The sequence below is a fragment of the Hylobates moloch genome, unplaced genomic scaffold, assembly GCF_009828535.3.
Source record: "Hylobates moloch isolate HMO894 unplaced genomic scaffold, HMol_V3 SCAFFOLD_18, whole genome shotgun sequence".
NCBI classification, from domain to species: Eukaryota; Metazoa; Chordata; class Mammalia; order Primates; family Hylobatidae; genus Hylobates; species Hylobates moloch.
In genome coordinates, this window is record NW_026652293.1 from 1,245,044 (window position 1) to 1,266,583 (window position 21,540).

The 21,540-nt window shown below is 50.8% G+C and overlaps 1 protein-coding gene across 5 annotated transcripts in view; it reads left to right on the forward strand.

The window, feature by feature from the left end:
* The window catches only part of MROH7 (maestro heat like repeat family member 7), a 71,526-nt gene extending 53,039 nt beyond the window's left edge, over positions 1–18,487 (forward strand). For 2 of the 5 annotated variants that reach the window (XM_058430612.1, XM_032137680.2), the window contains 9 exons: positions 803–940; positions 3,769–3,883; positions 8,726–8,866; positions 9,541–9,720; positions 10,510–10,665; positions 11,042–11,164; positions 14,486–14,588; positions 17,110–17,172; positions 18,059–18,487. In XM_058430612.1, coding sequence (XP_058286595.1) covers positions 803–940; positions 3,769–3,883; positions 8,726–8,866; positions 9,541–9,720; positions 10,510–10,665; positions 11,042–11,164; positions 14,486–14,588; positions 17,110–17,172; positions 18,059–18,300 — 1,261 coding nt within the window. In that variant the 3' untranslated portion in view covers positions 18,301–18,487. The remainder of the gene's footprint in view (positions 1–802; positions 941–3,768; positions 3,884–8,725; positions 8,867–9,540; positions 9,721–10,509; positions 10,666–11,041; positions 11,165–14,485; positions 14,589–17,109; positions 17,173–18,058) is intronic. The other 3 variants (XM_058430613.1, XM_058430614.1, XM_058430615.1) reach the window with 3 other exon arrangements.
* The last annotated feature ends 3,053 nt before the right edge of the window (positions 18,488–21,540 follow it).

Genomic DNA, 21,540 nt, shown 5'->3' on the forward strand with positions numbered 1-21,540 from the left:
AACATGGGGAACTGGCCAACATGGGGAAACCCCATCTCTACTAAAAATACAAAAATTAGCCAGGTGTGGTGGCGCATGCCTGTAATCCCAGCTACTCAGGAGGCTGAGGCACAAGAATCGCTTTAACTCAGGAGGCTGAGATTGCAGTGAGCCGAGATCGCACCATTGCACTCCAGCCTGGCGACAAAAAAAAAAAAAAAAAGTGTGTGTGTGTGTGTGTGTGTGTGTATCTAGAAACCTCTGTCTAATCTCTCTCTCTCTCTCCCCGCCCCATGGATGAACACACAGTGCAGTGCCAGGCATAGAGTAGGATGTCAGCGCCCTCCCAGGGCTTCTTAGGCTCACTCTGGAGCTTGACAAGCACTGGCCGGAGCCCCAGTCTGGTCAGTTGGTGGGTCATAAAAGCTCCCCAAGGACTGCTGCTGGGTATCCAGTTTGAGAATCACTCCTTAAGTGTCCCGAGATGGAGAAGGACTCGGCCCAGATAGGAGACTGTGAGTGAGCAGAGAGGCTGCTTGCCCAGCCCATGGCTGATGAGGAGTGGAGGGTGAGAGAGAGGCTGGTCCCAGAGGTAAAAGCACAGCCTTCATAGGGAGGTGGACTTTGCTTCTGTTTCCTCTCTTGTTCTAAAAGCTAATGATTATTTGTAAAAAGCCACCCTTTGTGGATACGCTGAATACCCCTACCTAAAATGGTGAAGAGAAGTTTGTCGGGCCAGATGGCAGGAGAGGCCAGGGTGGAGGGAGGCTTGGGCTGCTAGGGCCCAGGTAAGCATGAGGTCTCAATTGCCTTGTCTTGGCAGCTGGGTGGTGAGAGTGGTGAAAACCCTGCTACTGAGGATGGGCTGCTCTTGTGAGACCACCTTTCTGGAGGACCAGGGTGGCTGGGAGCTCATGGAGCGGGCGGAGAGCCACCACCGCGGAGTGGCCCTGCTGGCAAGGTGAGTCCCAGGACCACCTTGGGGTTGGGGTGGGAAGGAGAAAGAGGGGGACCTCAGGATCTTCAGACGGACTTGGGTTTGCATCTCTCTCTGGGCAAGACCCTTTGCTCAGTCTGTCACCTCTTCTCTACAACTGGGAGAGTGCTGTCTTCCTTGGCAGGTAGACAATACAAATGTTAAAGATGGCACTCACTCTTCAGAGGTTCCTGGCAATTGTGGAGCACTTAGAGTATCCACAAAGCACCTTTCCTTAGTGCATTATGAATTTAGTTCCCACGCCAATACAGAAACAGCGCTATAACCAAGTTGTTGAGGTGTGGCCTTGGAGATGGCCTGACTGCCTCTGAACCCCAGCTTACCACTTGCCACCTGTGTGACCTGGGACAAGTTACTTCCCTCTGAGCCTCCACTCTCCTTCAATAGCATGGAAATAATAGACCCACCTCTGAGGGTTGGGGTGAGGATTAATTAAAGTACTTTGAACAGGCCAGGCATGGTGGCTCATGCCTGTAATCCCAGCGCTTTGGGTGTTTGAGGCGGGTGGATCATCTGCGGTTAGGAGTTCAAGAACAGCTTGAACCTGCCTTTTGGACACAGTTATCAACAATGTGCTTCTGATATTTTGTGTATGTTCTTTTGTTCTTTCCCATTTGAATGTGTAGTACATGATGGCACATGTTGCCCAGGCTGATGGTAAGTGTCAGTTAGGTCTGCGGAGGCAACCTAGTGAAACCCCATCTCTACCGAAAATACAAAAATTAGCTGGGTGTGGTGGCATGTGCCTGTAGTCCCAGCTACTCGGGAGGCTGAGGCATGAGAATTGCTTGAACCCAGGAGGTGGAGGTTGCCATGAGCTGAGATGGCACCACGCACTCCAGCCTGAGAAAAGTACTTTGAATAGCCCCGGCATATGGTAAGAGCTCCATGCAGGCTAATTTTTGCTATAGTTATAGTCACTGGTGGGGCAGGGGTGATTAATATATATTTTGCACAGGAACGTGCCAAGTCTGGAGAGGAATTGTCATGTGCCCAAAGTCACACAGGCAGGAAGTGGCAGAGCTGGGAAGTGACCTGCTGACCCAGACCAAAGCTCTTCCCCAGGCCACGCACAGCTTCCCATGGGGTCAAGAGTGAGCACCTTGATTCCAATGCTGTGACTCCTGCAGGAGAGCCTGCATCTTAGCCCTGCACCCTGAGTGCCCCGGGTGGTGCTTTCCCCAGGGTCTCAGGATACAGTCACATTTGTTCAGCACTTACTATGCTCTAGGCACCATGCAGAGACCTGTCACATGCATGATCCCATTTAATCCTCACCATGACTGATGAAATAGCACTTTTATTTATTTATTTATTTTGAGACAGAGTCTTGCTCTATCGCCCAGGCTGGAGTGCAGTGGTGCGATCTTTGCTCATTGCAACCTCTGCCTCTTGGGTTCAAGTGATTCTCCTGCCTCAGCCTCCAGAGTAGCTGAGATTACAGGCATGCACCACCACGCCTGGCTAATTTTTGTATTTTTGGTAGAGACGGGGTTTCACTGTGTTGGCCAGGCTGGTCTCAAACTCCTGAAATCAGGTGATCTGCCCGCCTTGGCCTCCCAAAGTGTTGGGATTACAGGCGTGAGCCACATCCCTCGGTGAGATAGCACTCTTATTATCCCAGCATTAGACATGAGGAAATGGAAGCCCAGAGAAGTTAAGCATCTTTCTCCAAGTCACACAGCTAATGCTGGGGCCAGGATTTGAACCCAGCTGTCCCATTCCGGACTCCACACATGATTGCCAGACTGCACTGGATTCACTGACGGTGGAGCATAATGCAGTGCTCCTCAGACTTGAGTGTGCAACGGAATCAACTGCCGGACCTGTTAAAACACTGGTTGCTGTGCCCCCTGCCCTAAGAGTTCCTGCTTAGTAGATCTGGGATGGTGCATTTCTTTTTTGAGATGGAGTCTCACTCTGTTGCCCAGGCTGGAGTGCAGTGGCACAGTGTCAGTTCACTGCAACCTCTGCCTCCTGGGTTTAAGTGATTCTTCTGCCTCAGCCTCCCAAGTAGCTAGGATTTCAGGCATGTGCCACCACACCCAGCCAATTTTTTTTTTGTATTTTTAGTAGAGACGGGGTTTTACCATGTTGACCAGGCTGGTCTTGAACTCCTGACCTCAAATGATCTGCCCGTCTCAGCCTCCCAAAGTGGTCAGGCCTGAGCCACCACACCTGGCCTGGGATGGTTCACTTCTAACAAGCTCCCAGCTGATGCTGATACTCTGGTTGAGTGGAGATGGCGCTTAGAGGACCACTGGCTTAGTAGAATGAACGAGGCAGCTGGAATGCAAGCCCTCGGTTGGGGCTCCACCTCTGCCATTTTCTAGCTCTGTGACCATGGGCAGTTCACACCTAGAGCCTCTGTTTCCTCATCTATGAAATGGGGATAATAACAGTAACCTGCTTCGAAGGATCAGATGGGGTAACAATGTGAAAGCATGTGCCTGCTGCCTGGCGCTTGGTGAGTGGGCCTTCACATCCTCTCCTTCCTCTCTCTGCTGCCTGACGTGGTCCTGTGCAGCTGAGGGTCTTCAGCCTGGCTCTCTTACTGATTTGTGCTGTGCCCTCAGGCAAGTCTCTTTCCCCTCTGGACTTCAGTTTCTTCATCTGTAAAATGAAGCGGTGAAACCAGATGACCTCTGAGATCCCACCCAGGTGGAAAATCCTGGGAACGCAGGAATCCAGGTGATCCTGGCTTACCCAGGATTTCCAGTGTCACAAGCAAACCCCAGAAATCCCCCTGGGGCTGGAGACCTGAGGGGACTGCTCCCCCTTCCCACCCCCAGGGCCATGGTGCAGTACTCCTGCCAGGAGCTGTGCCGTATCCTCTACCTGCTCATCCCGCTCCTGGAGCGAGGCGACGAGAAGCACAAGATCACGGCCACCGCCTTCTTTGTGGAGGTACCAATGGGGGCAGCGGGTACACAGCGGGAGCTCCTCCGGGCCTCGGTTCTCATCACTGGTCATTTCTCCTATGTAAACTGTACTTTATAGTTTACAAAGCCTTCCCATGGGAGTGACTTCTCTTGACTATGATCTTGTTGGTCTCCCTCCCTCCTCTCCCCGTCTCTCCACCCTTTACCCCATTCCACTCTTAACCAGACTCCCCTAGTGCCCAGGGAACCACCAACCTTTGCTGGGCACCTCTGTGTGTCAGGCACCAGACATAAATGTGAATTTGACTCTAACTTGCCCTCAAGGAATTTTTGGTGTGGCAGAGGACACAGAGGACACCCCAGTTATAACATGGGGGTGATGCCAGTGAGTGACTTGGGCTATGGTGGGGCCATCCAGGCTGTGGTGGGGCAACAAGTGACTTGAAGGAGGGAGGCATCAGGGAGGGAGGGCTTCCTGGAGGAGGTGACAACTAAGCCGAGTGTGTGTTCGGGAGGTGCTGGGGAGAGGTGAGTCAGGAGAAGTTGGTAGGGACAGACCCAGAAGAGAGAGACTTGCTAATAATAACAGCTAATATTTATTGAGCACTTACTATCTTCCAAGCATGTTCTAAGAGCTTGACACACATTGATTCATTTGGTCTCATACTAATCTTATGACTCAGATACTATTCCATGCCCCATTTTAGAGAAAAAAAAACCCTGAGGCATCAATTTAAGAAACTTTCCCAAGACCACACAGCTTGTAAGTGGCAGATCCAGGATTCAAATAAAGACATTTGGGCTCCAAAGCCCTCCCCTTTCCTTTTAGTTTTTAAAAAATTGTGGTAAAATATACATAACATAAAATTTGCCATTTTAACCACTTTAGGTGTACAGTTCAATGACATTAATACATTCATATTGTTATGCAACCATCACCACCATTCATCTCCAGAACTTTCGTATCTTTCACTACTGAAACTCAACACCCACTAAACACAAACTCCCCGTTCCACTCCCCCAGCCCCTAGTAACCTCTATTCTACTCTCTATCTCTATGAATTTGCCTATTCTAGGTATCTTATGTAAGTGGAATCATACAATATTTGTCCTTTTGTGCCTGGCTGTTTCCCTAAACATAATGTCTTCAAGATTTATCTATGTTGTTGCATGCATCAGAATTTCCTTACTGTTTTTTTTTTTTTTTTTTGAAATGGAGTCTTGCTCTGTTGCCCAGGTTGGAGTGCAGTGGTGTGATTTTGGCTCACTGCAAATTCTGCCTCCCAGATTCAAGCAATTCTTCTGTCTCAGCCTCCCGAGTAGCTGGGATTACCGGCAAGCACCACCACGTCCAGCTAATTTTTGTATTTTTAGTAGAGATGGGGTTTCCCCATGTTGGCCAGGCTGGCCTCGAACCCCTGACCTCAAATGATCCTCCCGCCTCGGCCTCCCAAAGTGCTGGGATTACAGGTGTGAGCCACTGCCTCTGGCCAAAATTTCCTTACTTTTGAAGACTGAATAATATTTCATTGCATGTACATACCACATTTTGTTTATCCATTTGTCTGTTGACTGACATTGTAAAACCCACTCTTTTTACCACCACGCTTGCCTAGTTCTTGTGACCTGATGGTTGTCATGAGGCAGGTCTGGGCTATCACTAGGATCTGTATAGTGAGGCTCAGAGGCAGGAGGCTCATTGGCTGCTTGGATAGTGTGAAGGTTAAGGAAGGCTTCCTGGAGGAGATGACATTTAAGCTGAATCTTAAAGTTTGCTGAATGAACAAGAGGCAGCATGGGCATCCTAGGTACTTTTGTCATTTTTTCTGCCACTGCATGTGGGCTGTGAGTTGGGAGAAGGGACCATGTCATGTTGGCATTGCACCCCCAGGTCCAACTTTAGGAGGGCCCCAAGAAGTGGGGATGGGATGGATGAAGGAGTGCCCAAATAAATACTGCAGGTACCAGCAGAATGCGTCACCTCCAGGTAGAACAAACCTGGCCTTGGGGTCGGGAGTCCTGGGTTCCAGCCCCAGCTCCATCCAGTTCTAACTCCAATTTCCCTGACCATGGTGAGGGAAAGAGAAAGGGAAACTACCATTTCTTACAGGCCTCCTATGTGCCAAACACTTGTATTGACCTCTTTTAAATGTTATCTCACTAATCTGCACAGCAACCCTGCCGAGAAGAAATTGTGATACACATGCTTAGGTGAGTTAAGCGGAATTTTTTAAGGTCACAGAGCTCAGAGAGTCCAGAGAGATTCAAAACAGGCCTGCCTGACACGGTCCTCTATTTTGGTCAGCCTCTTGGGAGAGGCACTTCTAAGTCTGTTAGTGGCTACCACATGGGTTCTTGCAGGAGAGGAGGGAGGTTGGATCTTGCCAGACCTTATGGGGCATTCCTGTGTCCACCATAAAGTCAGGGACTCTAGGTTTAACTTGTCCCCAACATTCCCTGGACTCCTGAGCAGCGGCCCTTCTGCCCTGCAGCAAGGGTCTTCGCCCAGGTTCAGTCTTTTCCACCTCCCCAGAAGAGGTGTCTGCTCCTGGCCAGAGTCAGCCCCACCATTAAAGCCGTGGCACTTTGATGTAGCTCAGACGCCCCTTTCACCCTCGTCCCCTCCGCCCCGGCTTCCTGTCGCCCTCTCTGCTGTGACGGTGTGTGTGCTTGCTTCTCCCAGTGGCAGGTGAACTCCTTAAGGGAGGTGTGCCACCTTGGGCAAGTCACTTAACCTGCTTGTGCCTCAGTTTCCTCACCTGTAGTATGGGGATGATGACTTGACCACCTCCTAGAGTGGTCAGGTTTACATAAAGCACTTAGAACAGTGCCTGGCACATAGGAAGTGCTCTCTGTGAGTCAGTTAAATTGCTTTTAGGGTTCTCATGACTCTTTTCCATGTCTCCAGTGCCCAGTCCAGAAGCTGTGCACAGCAGGCCTGAATATTGGTGGTGTAAATTGGTGGAGGACAGGGGATAGGTGGAGCCCCTCCTTTTCTGTCTCCTCCCCCTGGTGACCTGTCCTGCCCCCTCCTCCAGCTCTGCCTCTCCCCAGCTCTTTCCTCCCATAATGCAGACACATGGGCTCAACAGTCACAGGAGATGTCAGGCAAGGGCATGGAGGCGAGAAGCGTTTGTGAGAGTGACGCAGCAGGCATCGAAGACCTGTTGGCTGCCGTGGGTGGGGAGGCCAGTGGGGGAGAGGAGGGAGATAAGGGGAGGCTGGTGTGCAGCTTGGACGATGGGGGGCTGGTAGTGCTAACCCCACCACAGGGAGTGCAAGAGGAGGGCATGCCTAGGAGGAAAGGAGCCAAGTTTCTTTCTTTTGTTTTTTTTAGATGGAGTTTCATTCTTGTCTCCCAGGCTGGAGTGCAATGGCGCCATCTTGGCTCACTGCAACCGCCCCCTCCTGGGTTCAGGTGATTCTGATGCCTCATCCTCCTGAGTGGCTGGGATTACAGGCACCTGCCACCACGCTCAGCTAATTTTTGTATTTTTAGTAGAGACGAGGTTTCCCCATGTTGGCCGGGTGTCAAACTCCTGACCTCAGGTGATTTACCCGCCTCAGCCTCTCAAAGTGCTGGGATTACAGCTGTGAGTCACCTTGCCTGGCCCTCCTTTCTTTCTTTCTCTCTTTCTTTTTCTCTTTCTTTCTTTCTTTCTTTCTCTTTCTTTCTTTCCTTCCTTCTTTCGTTTCTTCTTTCCCCTTTCCTTCCTTCCTTCCTCCCTCCTTCCCTCCCTCCTTCTCTCTCTCTCCTTCCTTCCTTCCTTCCTTCCTTCCTTCCTTCCTTCCTTCCTTCCTTCTTCCTTCCTTCCTTCCTTCCTTCCTTCCTTCCTTCCTTCCTTCCTTCTCTTTTCAAGGTGGAGTCTTGCTCTTGTCACCCAGGCTGGAGTGCAGTGATGCGATCTTGGCTCACTGCAACCTCCACCTCCTAGGTTCAAGTGATTCTCCTGCCTCAGCCTCCCGAGTAGTTGGGGCATGTGCCACCACACCTGGCTAATTTTTTGTATTTTTAGTAGAGACGGGGGTTTCACCGTGTTGCCCAGGCTGGTCTTGAACTCCACACCTCAGGTGACCCACCCACCTTGGCCTCCTGAGTAGCTGGGATTACGGGCATGAGCCACCGTGCCCGGCCCAAGCCAAGATTCATGTTGGACCTGAACTCATGCAGCACGCAGTCCCTGAGCACATATTCTGCACCAGAGTTGATGTTAGCTAACAGGGGCCCATGGAGGAACAACTCGGGTTTTGTCCTCAGGGAAATCCCCTGTTGGATAGGGGAGGCAGATGGAGGCACTGAAGGTTTCCAGGTGTCGCCTCAGGAGGAAGGCCAGGGCACCCAAGGGCCCAGGGAAGGAGGCAGTCAGCCTAAATGAGGCCAGGGGCAGTGTCAAGCCTAGCTTTAATGCTCTGAGTTTTGGATGGAGCCCTGTGAGGTGGCAGGGGTCAGAGTGGAGGTGGGCATCCCAGGAGAAGGGCATTTTGCCAGCACAGAAGGGGTGGAACAGCCTGGGTAGTTCAGGGAACAGGGGACAGCTTGGTTGGAAGCTGGCTGGCTGGTGGTGAGGGTGTGCGCTGGAGGGTGGGCACACTGCTGTTAATGAGGCCACAGGGCAGGCAGGGGCCTGATGGGAAAGGCAACAACGGGCAGTCACAGGGGCTCGGAGCTGGAGAGTGACACACTCAGCTTTGCCACACAGTGCTGATGGACATCATATGGAGACTTCCAGCAATCTGTTGGTTTTGCAAGTCTGAAGGTCTGGGCAGAGCTGAGCCTGGTATCCAATGTGCAGTCCCAGTGCATGAGAGGCCAGGGGGCTGCCCTGCCCCCCTCAGCCTGGGAGGTAATGACCCTTTGCTCCCTCAGCTCCTCCAGATGGAGCAGGTGCGCCGGATCCCCGAGGAATACTCTCTGGGGCGGATGGCAGAAGGCCTGATCCACCACGACCCCATCATGAAGGTGCTCTCCATTCGAGGCCTGGTCATCCTGGCCCGCAGGACTGAGAAGGTGAGTGGGAGGCAGAGGAAAGCCTGGCCCAGCCAGGTCCCAGACTGGAGGAAGGACAGAGCTTCACCATTATAGTCCCTCAGAAGCCCACAGCTGGAATCAGAGATCATTTCTATCTCAGCCTCAGTTGCCCCATCTGTAAAATAGATATCCTTTAAAAATCTATATATTTTATTCCTTTTGAATAGTTTCTAATCTAGGTTTTCACAATGATTCTAAAGGCAGTGTGTATAGGAAGGGCAAAGGGTGGCACACGTATTCCTATTTTACAGATAAGGAAACTGAGCCCAGATTGTTGCTGCATCATTAGCATTTTTAAAAGTGCTTTGTTTGTCTCTACCAGGCACTGTTGCAGCTCACGATGTAGCTGCTATGAAAGGGCAGGACATAGAAAGCTAACTAACAACACAGCATGTCATCTACCTAGAGCCAAGGAAGGGGGTAGACAGCAAAGAGCCTCAGGGGTCCTGGCCAAGGAGTCAGTGAGGCCAAAGAGGGCTTCGAGGAGCAGCAAGAGGTTGGGCGAGGGTATTCCAGGCAGGTGGGGCGGCATAGGCCAAGGCCTGAAAGTGGGGATTGGACCACCAAGTTCATTTCAGTGAATCAGAGGCTGGGTCTCTTCCTACTTGCTAGCTCAGGTAGGAGCCCTCATCCCAAATGCTCCTGCCCCACAGACCGCCAAGGTGAAGGCCCTCCTGCCCTCCATGGTGAAGGGCCTGAAGAACATGGATGGGATGCTGGTGGTGGAAGCGGTCCACAACCTCAAGGCTGTCTTCAAGGGGCGGGACCGGAAGCTGATGGACAGTGCGGTCTATGTGGAGATGCTGCAGATCCTGCTGCCGCACTTCAGCGACGTGAGGACCCCACAGAGTGAAGGAGCAGGAGGGATCGAGAGGGGGTCTTTTACTACCTTGGGGGCTGCATTTTCCTCCTATGCCCCCATCGGGACCTGGGCAGGGCTGGGTCAGCCTACTGGGAACTTTGTCCCAGCTGGTCCACATCTTTTTGTAAAGGTTCCTTATTCTAACTGGTTCTGACAGAGGAAGCTCTTCTTTCACAATCGAGTCTCCCCAGAGAGGGTCATCTATTGTGACTGGTTCATCTAGAGGGGGTACTTTCTTTTTAAAGATGATCTTGCTCTGGCACCCAGGCTGGAGTGCAGTGGCAAGATCTCAGCTCGACCTTCCTGGCTCAAGCAATTCTCCCACCTCAGCCTCCTAATAGCTGGGACTATGGGCATGCACCACCATGCCCAGCTGATTTTGCATTTTTTGTAGAGATGGGGGTCTCCCTATGTTGCCCAGGCTGGTCTTGAACTCCTGGACTCACGTGATCCCGCCCCCCCCACCCCCTGCCCCGCCCCGCCCCGCCTCAGCCTCCCAAAGTGCTGGGATTACAGGCATGAGCCACAGCACCTGGCCAGTTTTTTCTTTTTTTTCTTTAAACTGCTCCTAGCAGAGGAGGGGAGGGAGGCATTTTCCTGCTTAGCGCTCAGGTGCCTTTTAGGTTAGTGGGGGTCTGGCTGGGAAGAGTCGGGAGAGTTCCAGACCTAGGCTTGAGTGAGGGGAACAATTGCTCTGAATCAGCCGCAGTGAGTGGCGTCCCAGAGGAGGGACCCCCTCTGAGCCTTTGGTCTTCCCTAGGCACGAGAGGACGTGCGCTCCTCCTGCATCAACCTGTATGGGAAGGTGGTCCAGAAGCTTCGGGCACCACGCACTCAGGCCATGGAGGAGCAGCTGGTCAGCACCTTGGTGCCCCTACTGCTGACCATGCAGGAGGGCAACGCCAAGGTAAGCCAGGTGAGTGTGCGTGGGCCTTGCACCCTCTACCCTTCCCTCGGGCCCTGTGGGCGCACCTCTTTTTACGTTAACCAAGCCAGAGTCGCAAACAATCCTGGGGGCAGTTATGTGTGTCCAGCCATGTCTGTTTGCTAAAGGTGCCCACATCAGGATTCTTCCTCAACATGGCCAGCTTCTGGTCATAGCTGATGTATAAAAAAAGAAAAAGGTCCTAAACCATGGGCAAAATAAAAATAAAATAATAGTAATTAAAAAATTAAAAATGGTCAGCTTCACTTGTACAATTTCAAATAGAAACTGAGTTTTCAAAATCCCTTTTTCTGGACCACAGTCTGGCTGTCCACAGTTCTGATATTTTCTTCCTATTGGTTCCCAGAAATGTGTGAAGACCCTGTTGCGCTGTTCTTACTTCATGGCTTGGGAGTTGCCAAAAAGAGCGTATAGCCGGAAGCCCTGGGACAGCCAGCAGCAGACGGTGGCCAAAATTTGCAAGTGCCTTGTGAGTGCTCCCAGAGGGTAGAGCGGCTTTTTACAAGTGTGTTGGAGGTGGCGAATTCTGTGTCTCTCTCTTCCTTCTTTTCCCACCAGCATCCTATTTCCATGACCAACTACAAGTTGTTGGCTCTGGAACGTTCCTCTCCACCCCTGCCTTCTCTCCTGACTTCTAGTGTTCTCTGTTCAGTGGCTTCCTGCATACCTCCCACGATGATCATGGGCACTTCAAGCTCAGCTTGTCTGTTTTGAGCCTGTGCCTTTTCCTTTCAATTCCTCCTTTTCCCTCTAGAGCTCCCAAGCAGAAACCTAGATCATCTTGGGCTCCTTCATCTCCCTCACCCTCCACATTTGATCAATCTTAAATATCCCGAGTATCTTAGAATCTGCTTTTCCCTCCCCACCCTGCCGCCGTCATTGCCCTTAATTCAGGGCACCCGCACCCCTCGGTTAGGCTATTGGCCCAGCCACCCAAGGGGTCTCCCAGCCTTTAACTTCATCCCCTCCAATGCATTTCCCACGCAGGCCACCAGAATGGTCTTGTTAAAACACAGTCTGCTTGTATTACATCCCTGCCTCAAGGGCCGCACTATAACACCAATTCCCAGAGTGTATTACCTGCAACACCAGTCTCACAAAATATGCCCCAGAGGGAGGAAAAGAAGTTTGAAGGCAAGTAAGTTTGGGAAATTCTGCACTGACATTCTCCTCTTGTGGATTTGCAATGACATCAGGATACTAAAGGCTCTGAGATGTTTTGTGTTGAGGAACTGTGTTCATGGTTGTTTATATAATAGTTTCCCAAACTTATTTAACCACAGAGCTTCCTTTCTCGGTGATACCTGTGAACATCATGAGGCAGGAGCAAGCCACGTGCACACACACACACACACACACACAGAAGCACAACTCCGCAGGATACAGCCTAGTCCTCTACATGTCATTTGGGAAGCTTTGCCCCCGGTCTCAATCTACCTTCCCTGTTGTTGTGGGCAGCAGTGAGCATATGAGGGAGTGCCCCGGGACCGATACCCGTGGAAGGGAGTGGAAGAAACAGGAATAAAAAGGGAGAGGTCAAGTTTTAATGTAGCTTCAGCGGAGGTCTCAGCCAGCACTGCCATGAGATTCCCAAATTTGGCCTGGGGGTCAGGTCTGTACACTCCTGTGTTCATCTGTCACTGGATGCCAGTCACCCTGGGAAGGGCTTGACCTCGGGCCAGGCAGTTCTTAGCCCAGGCGATGCCAAGAGTTGGGGGAATTAATCCCTCCCATGTGAAGGGACATCTGAGTGGGGAGTCCATCACTCCCCACACCAATCTAACACAAATATACAAAGCTACAAATTGTTACTGGACTGAGAAAAGCTCTTTGGCCACCACTGTTATCAGTAATGCTCAAAGCCTCTGCAATTGAGAGTCTAATGATATTACCATCACATTCCAGCGGGAAATAGAGGTCTGGAGGAAGTGCTTGGCTAGGGTCACTAATTCAAATGCTTACAGTGGCCAGTGACCAGGCAGATAATCATGAGTGGTGTGGAAGTGGTGGTCCCTGAGCACCCTGGAGAGCCCAGGCCCCATTGAAGGTAGGGGTGAAGAGCTCAAGCTCACCGTGCAGGCTCCTCTCTTGCCAGGTCCTCTGTTTCATGAGAAAAGCTAGAAACCTATTCTTTTTTTTTTTTTTTTTTTGAGACGGAGTCTCACTCTGTCACTCAGGCTGGAGTGCAGTGAGTGGTGTGATCTCGGCTCACTGCAACCTCCACCTTAGGGGGTTCAAGAGATTCTCCTGCGTTGGCCTCCCAAGTAGCTGGAATTTTAGGCATGCACCTCCACACCCAGCTAATTTTTTTGTATTTTTAGTAGAGACGGAGTTTCTCCATGTTGGTCAGACTGGTCTTGAACTCTTGACCTCAGGTGATCTGCCCGCCTCAGCCTCCCAAAATGCTGGGATTACAGGTGTGAGCCACTGCACCCGGCCGAATGTAGCACGTTTTAAACACTGTGCTTGTCATTGCTCTGCAGGCTACTGTAGCCCGTGGCTGCCAGCTTGTGACCTCTACATTAGACCCCTCTGGGTCCTCAGTTTCTTCTTTGCTCTTCAGGCCATCAAGAGCTTTGCTCATTTAAAGGTCAACCTCCAGGCTTAGCTTTAAGAAGGGGCTGGTAACCTATTCATTCATTTGTTCATTCATTCATCTGACGCTTTTTGGGCACCTGCTGCAAGCCAGGCCCTGTCCAGGGTGCTGAGACTCTTAGCTGAGTGAAATGGCCCCTTCTCTTGGGGGAGCTTGAGATATAGTTGGGGGAGCTCGAGATATAGTTGGGGGAGATCAGTATAAATAATTACAACACAGTGTCATAGGTGTCATGACAAAGGATGAGCAAGATCTGCTAGAAACATCAAGGGTGGTGGGATGGAGCTCTGCCTAAGAGCTGTGGAAGGCTTCAGGGAGGAGGTAGCATCTGAGCTGAGGCTTAAAGGATGAGAGGGAATTTATGAGGTGAAGAAGAGTGGGAAGGGCACTCCAAATAGGAGCAATTTCTTGTAGAAGGTGCATATCTGGGGATAGCTGGCCATATCCTCGGAGTGCAGCATGGTGGGCATGACAGGTGGAGTCAGTGGAAGGAGCTGAGACTTGGAAGGAAGGTCAGACCCAGAACATGATTGTGAAGCTTTGCATGCCAGGCCTAGGAGCTTAGGCCTTGATATACATAGGTTGTCAACAGGAGAGTGATCAGATCAGATTTCTTATCTTCTCCCTCAACAGCTCCTTAGCTGGACAACTGTCTACCACTTTCTACCTGTCAAACCCATCATGACTACCTTTGTCAGACTATTTTACCCAAAACGTGGCTTTCTCACTGTCCTATTAAGAATAAATCAATGTTGCCTTCCTATTTCCTAATGTACAAGTAAGTCCTATTTCTGTCTGGCTTTTAAGGGCTTTTAAGACCCCCTAACTCTCCAGTTTGTCCCCATTGCTCCATACCTTGAATCCTTCACCCTGGTCAAACTGTCTCCTTACCTATGTCCCTCACATGCCATGTCCATTCGCATCTCTGGCTGGATCTGCATTTTAGAACTTTCCCTCTGACTGCAGCAGGGGGATAAATTGGTAGAGGAGACACCCAAGGCAGGAACATCATCAAAGTGATTGTTGTAATCAGCTAAGAGGAGATAAGCCCTGGCCTCTGGGGGGCTCAGGCAGAGGGAGCAGATGTATTTAGGAGGCAGGGGGTGAGGGTCACCATTCCTAGCTTCAAGAAGGGTGGATGGGCAATTGGTTCCTCTTAGGGGCCAGCACTTTTGGGGTTTCTCTTTGTCCTAGGTGAACACCCACCGAGACAGCGCCTTCATATTCCTCAGCCAGAGCCTGGAGTATGCCAAGAACTCACGGGCCTCCCTCCGGAAGTGCTCAGTCATGTTCATAGGTAACCTGCCCTGGCATAAGTCATCCTGCTGCCAGGGCTCTGCCTGCTCTCCAATTTGTTTTCTTCCCAGGCTGCTAGCCCTTCCAGCACCTGGGTGGATGCCTCCCTTTGGGTGCAAGGCTTGGCCAGCAGACAGCCACAGTGCAAGTTAGAATGGTTTTCCCCACTCTAAGATCATGGCTTAGGAATTGAGCCACAGGCTGGATTCAGTCCGAAGTCTTTGTGCAGGTCACAACCTGGGCAACTGTACGTGGCAGAACTGCTGCTTTTCTCTGGAGTACAGCATGGGTACAAGCCTAGCAGGAGCCTGGGCAAATCCCCCATTGAGAGCAGCAGGAGGGACCAAGCAGCATGGTGAAAACAGTCAAGTAGAATCTCAGTTCCATGGTTCCCTTCCTGTGTCACCCTTACTGGATCATTTACTCCCACTGAGCCTCAGTTTCCTCATCTGTAAGATAGGGATCACCTCCTGTTTCACAGACTGAATGAGAATATTTTTTAAAAGGGGAGGGATGGCACATACAGGTGCTCAACGTTAGCAATCTTCATTCTTCCATTTCCCATAATCCCAACTCTGACTTTTTGGAAAAAACAAACAAACAAACAAACAAACAAAAAACACCAAAAACAAACAGTACATTCCCCTTGACCAGAGCCCCCCACAGGACCCTTCTGATGGCAAGTGGGTGTGTCTCCTCCCAGTTACTCACCCCTCCCTCCAAATAACCACATGCCCTTCACCAAGGGCCAGGAGACCTTGTTGCAAAGAGGCTTGGAAATGATGCCATTTGTGAAGTGATATTTCTTTTAGTACCTTTCCCAAGTTAATTTGCTGTTTTCATCCATCCGATCATCCATCCACCTATCTGCTGGTTTATTTAGCGAACGTTGATTCCCTACTCTGTGAGAGGTGTGATGCTTAGGCTAGGACAACAAAGAGCCCTTCAGGAGGTGATGCTGATGAAGGTGTGGTGATAGGGGGTGGCTGTTAACATGATCAGTGCTGGGGCAGAAGAAAAATGCCCAGGACTGGAGGGATCCCTTAGAATGTGGGGGCTGCTCAGAGACATCTGCTTCCTACGTGCTGATTTCTTTAAATCTTGCTCCAAATTAATCACTTCTAAAATGGAGTGTCTAACACCCTGGGAATCATCTCTATGTCAGGGCCTGTGCTGGGGAAACAGAGTTGAGTAGAGCCTGGATCTGCCCATAGATAGCTCCCATGGATAGCTCCCAGATATCTATGGCCCATAGATAGCTCCCAGAGCAGTGCAATGATTATTAACTTTTTTTGGGTTATGGCTTTTTTGTGAGACTCTGAAGAAAATTATGAATACTTTCCTGAAAAGAAATGCATATATGTACACAATTTTGCATCCTCAGCTGGATCCTCAGATCCTTGCCCTCCCACTCTCACCCCTCAGTGGACCTAAGATTAAGTAACTTCTGGTCTGGTGGGAGATAAAATTCATAAATCACAAGTGAAATACAATGTGGTATAAACAGATAGAGAAGAGCTCACAGATACTCAAGAAACCTAGAGAAGCACCTAACTTATCCAGAGCAGGGTGAGGAAGGACTTCCTGGAGGAACCACTTGTTAAATTGCATATTCAAGGACAAATACGAATTACCAGGAGGAGAAGTGAGGGGCCGGGCAGGGTGGCTTACTCCTGTGATCCCAATCCTTTGGGGAGTCAAGGTGAGAGGATCATTTAAGGGCAGGAATTTGAGCAATATAGCAAGACCCCATCTCTACAAAAAACAAATACTAAAAAAGTTAGCTGGGCATAGTGGCATATGCTTATAGTCCTAGCTACTCAGGAGGCTGAGGCAGGAGGACTGCTTGAGCCCAGGAGTTTGAGGCTGCAGTGTGCTATGATCATGCCACTGCACTCCAGCCTGGGCAACACTGTCTAAACAAACAAACAAACAAACAAACAAACAAAAAACAATAGTGAGGGAAGGAGCCTCTGAGAGGTACAGCCCATTTAAGGACCTGTAAATACTGCAGGAGCCAGGCTCACAGGCTGGGAGCAAGGGAGGGATGAGCAATGCATCAGGGAGTCATCAGAAATGTATCCTTGACCCAGCATAGCTGAATCTCAGCCCTCTAGGGCCCTGCTATAGCCTTGCCTGACAGGTACGCAAGGTGCTCAGTGTCTTACATTACTGCTCAAATTCCCCATAGAAGTGGACAGCAGAGGCAGCAATTCCTTGTGTCACAGATGAGGAAACTGAGCCTCAGCCTGGGTACTAGGCCAGCCTCAGGCTGCACTGTCAGAATCAGCTGCAGCCCAGATTCTGCCCCTATCCTGGTGCCATCCTGCCCACTGGACCAGCCATCCTTCCCAACGCCTCTTGGGGAGTCTGTCCCAGGGTCCAAATGAAGTTTTGTGTCCTCATGTGTGGGGCTGGAGGATAATGGGAAAAGCATCTCTGAGGAGCTCTGGTCTAAGGGTGGGTTGGGGTGGGGTCGACTTCGGAAGACAAATTCCCTCACTTCTTGGATTATGCTCAAGGGTCCCTGGTCCCCTGCATGGAGAGCATAATGACAGAAGATCGTCTGAATGAAGTGAAAGCAGGTAAGTCATGCCCCGCGTTGGTGAGATTTCAGGGGACAGTGAGACAGTGAGTAGAATCACAGTGGGTAATAGGGAAAGGGAAGGGATGTGTCCCAAGACAAGGGTCTTCAACTCAGTTCAGTTGCACTAGTTTTTTGTTTGTTTGTTTGTTTGTTTGTTTGTTTGTTTGTTTGTTTTGAGACGGAGTCTCACTCTATCACCCAGGCTGGCGTGCAGTGGCGCAATCTCGGCTCACTGCAACCTCCCCCTCCTGGTTCAAGCGATTCTCCTGCTTCAGCCTCGCAAGTAGCTGGGACTACAGGCACATGCCACTGTGCCTGGCTAATTTTTGTATCTTCAGTAGAGACAGGGTTTCACCATGTTGGCCATGCTGGTCTCGAACTCCTGACCTCAAGTGATCTGCCTGCTTCTGCCTCCCAAAGTGCTGGAATTACAGGCATGAGCCACTGCGCCCGGCCAATTTTACTAGTTTTTAATCCAGGGTTAGTATAGCATTAAGTACCACTGGGTTACCAAGAGACAGAACACACAGCCCTGCCCTAGGGGAGCTCACAATCTCATTAAGGAAATGAGGCTCAAAATCGAGAGTGAAAGCCATTTAGTGCAGGGCGACTCTTAAGTGGGGACTGACTCACTTTGTAACCAAGGAATATGATGAAAGCATTAAGGTAGGCTGGGACAGTCCAGGAAGGCTTCCTGGAGGAGGCAGGTTTTGATTCAGGCTCTGAAAAATGTGAATAATTTGAATTGCCAGGAGGAAAGTGAGATGAGGGGATGCCAAGCAGAGGGTGCCTAAGCCAAGGCATGGAGATGGGAAGGATTAGGTATGAGACCCACATAGGGCCCTGGGTCTTAACGGGAGGCTTCTCCCTTCCCCATGACGCAGCTCTGGAAAACTTGAGACATGACCCAGAAGCATCAGTGTGCATCTGCGCGGCCCAGGTCCAGGACCACATCCTGGCCAGCTGCTGGCAGAACTCCTGGCTGCCGCACGGGGACTCGTGGATGTGTTACCCGGCCACCACGCACCGCTGGAGCCCCAGCTGTGAGAACCTTCCCACTTCCCACCAGCGGCGCTCCTGGATCATGCAGGCACTGGGCTCCTGGAAGATGTCCTTGAAGCAGTGACGTCCCTGAGCCCCCAGCCCTCCTCAGGGTGGTTGAGCTCCAGCCATGCTCCCTGTAAATGTCGTGTGGCTTACCTCTCTATCTTGATTGTTTCCTCCTGGGACATCCCCCAGACTCTGAGCAGCCATCACTTTGAGAGGAGTTTGCCTTGGTTTGTTGGCTCGGTCAATAAATGCTGACTGACGTAGTCTGTTTTGCCCCTGTTGTATAAGTGAGGAAGTGGAGGCCCAGAGGGATGAAGTGGCTTCCCCAGGGCCACACAGTAAGTCTGCTGGATGTCTCAGTTTCCCCTGCCCCATATTATAAGAACAAAAGGAGATGATGATTTGGGTGGCCATTGGGGAAAGGGAAAAAAAGGAAAGAAGAGACAGCCCCACCCCTACGACATCGTGCATATCCCAAAACCCTGAATTCTGAGTCCCACCCTTGGGTCTTTGCCCAGTAATTGGCCATCACAGATTCTAGCAGCATTTACTGAGCATCTAATCTGGGCCAGCCCTCCTCTAGGTGCCATGATACATACATGAACAAGACCCAGCCCCAGACCTGGCGCTAGCAGTTCATAGTCTGATACAGTGGTTCTCAGCCAGGGGCTATTTTGATCCCCAGGTAATATTTAACAATGTCTGGAGATGTTTCTGGCTGTTACACTTGTGGGGGCTGGGGGTGTGCTATTATCATCTAATGGGTAGTGGCCAGGGGTGCTGCTAAACGTCCTACTCTGCTGAGGGCAGTCCTTCAACAAGGAGTTCCCGATCCCAATTGTCGAAAGTGCCACGGTTGAGAAACTGTGGTCTAATGAAAGTGTCAGAAACATATACAGACACCAACAGCACAGCAGGTCAGCATGGGGGCTGCGGCGTCCAGAGGAGGTACATAGACCAGCAGGCGGTGAGGTGTCAGATAAGGCTTCTGAGGGAAGAAACTCCCCTGCAGGGGGTTTGGAAAGAACATGTATGGAAGGGAGCAGGACACATGGGACCAAGGAACAATTGCAGTCCTTTAGTGCACAAAGCCCAGAGAAAGAGGGGAGAGGAGTTCCAGGCTAGAGCCACAGAAGCCTTGGAGGCTGCGTTAAGGAGGGAGACTTCATCCAGATAGGAGTAGTAAGGCATTGTGGGATGCTAAGCAGGGGAGGGACGTAGACAGATGCCTGCTTTAGAAGGCGCCTCCTCCTGGGGATACAGGAACCCTCAGGCACTGCTGGTGAGATGGTAAATTGGCGCAGCTCTTCTGGAACCTGTAGAAATCTGTCATTATTCGGTCACTTCAGTCTTACTAAGTTCATGCATACCCACAACTGAGCAGTTCCACTCATGGATACATAGCTCGGAGGAATCTTCCACAGGTCCATAAAGAGAGATGCATGAGGAAGTTGATCAGTGTTCTTTGTGGTGGTGGGGAGAGGAGGCAGCCTGGGTATCCATCCCTTGGGAGAGGATGTGTGCCGTGGAGCCCTGCACAGCAGTTCGGGGCTGCTAGATGGGACCTAAAACCCAGTGTTGAGGGGGAAAAACTGTTATCAAGAATGTATACACAAAAGTTGGCCAGGCACGGTGGCTTACTCCTGTAATGCCAGCACTTTGGGAGTCTGAAGCAGGTGGATCACCTGAGTCAGGAGTTCGAGACCAGCCTGACAAACATGGTTAAACCCCATCTTTATTAGAAATATAAAATTAGCCAGGCGTGGTGGCGCATACCTGTAACCCCAGCTACTCAGGAGGCTGAGGCAGGAGAATCACTTGAACCTGGGAGGCGGAGGTTGCAGTGAGGCAAGATTGCGCCATTGCACTCCTGCCTGGGCAACAAGAGTGAAACTCCATCTCAAAAAAAAAAGAATGTACACACAAAAGAATTCACATTTTGGAAGAACACTTAGAAACTGAGAAGACACAGTAAACACACTAGAGGCCAGGCGTGGTGGCTCCCGCCAACACTTTGGGAGGCCGAGGCAGGAGAATCACTTGAGGCCAGGAGTTCAAGACCAGCCTGGGCAATATAGTGAGACCTCCATCTCTATAAAACACAACCAAAAAATGCTAATAAAACATGCTAGAATGATTGATTAGGGTAAGGAGGAGGGCTTTGGGGTATAAAAGGGAGTAGATAAAAAAGGAAGCAGAAGAAGCTCACTATGTCATGGAGTGAAAGGGCTGGATGGCAGGGTGGACGAGAGCACCATCAGGGAGACTTAGCCAGAAACTGCTGAGAGAACAGCGACCAGACCTTGCAGCACAAAATGGAGAGGATGGCCAGGCCTGCAGGAGACTGAGGAAGGGGACTTTCAGAGCCTAGTGGTTGACAGAATGGAGAAGGGAGGAGGGAGAGGGAGGTGCTGAGTTTGGCACCCAGATTTCTGGGTGGATGACTGAGCCAATGGAGCCCACACTGAGCGGTGAACCCAGGACCAGGAGAAGGCTGCGGGGCAGGGGATGAGTTCAATATGGGAATGGTAAGCTTGAGGGACTGTGCGGCAAGCTAGTGGAGATATCCACAGGGCAGTTGGCTTCCGCTGTGGTCTGAATGCTGTGTCCCCCCAAATTCATATGAAATCCGAACCCCCAAGGTCATTATATTAGGAGGTGGGGGCCTTTGAGAGGTGATTAGGGATTAGTGAATGGGATTAGTGCCGTCATAAAAGAGCCTTCAGAGAGCTCCCTCACCACTCACACCATGGGAGGACACTGAGAAGATGGCATCTGTGAAACAGAATGCAGGCCCTCACCAGACACCGAATCTGCCAGGCCTTGATCTTGGATTTTCTAGTCTCCACAACTGTCAGAAATGTTTGCTGTTTACGCACCACAGAGTTGATGGTATTCCGTTATAGCAGCCTGAATAGACTATGGCGGCCACAAAGGGACACAGGTGGAGCTCAGCCGAGGGACCTGAGAAGGAAGCAGATTTGGGATTCATCTGTGTGTAGGGGCTGGGGTGCAATTTCCCTGGGAGAGTATGTAGAGTGGGCAGAGACATCGGCCTGTGGAGCACCTAACTTAAGCTCCTGTTGGGGGTGAGGAACCCATGATGTTGACCACACAATCATCTTCTAATAAATGGTAGCCCAGGCCGTTGGTATTCTGGGCCTGAGAGAGAGTAGGAAATGGGGAGATTCATTTGCACAATCCTTTCCATCACTGAGAATGTTCACAAACATTGCCTCCTTGGAGTCTTACAGTAGCCCTGTGGATTGTGGGGAAGGCAGACTGGATTATGGGGAAGGCAGACTGGATTATGGGG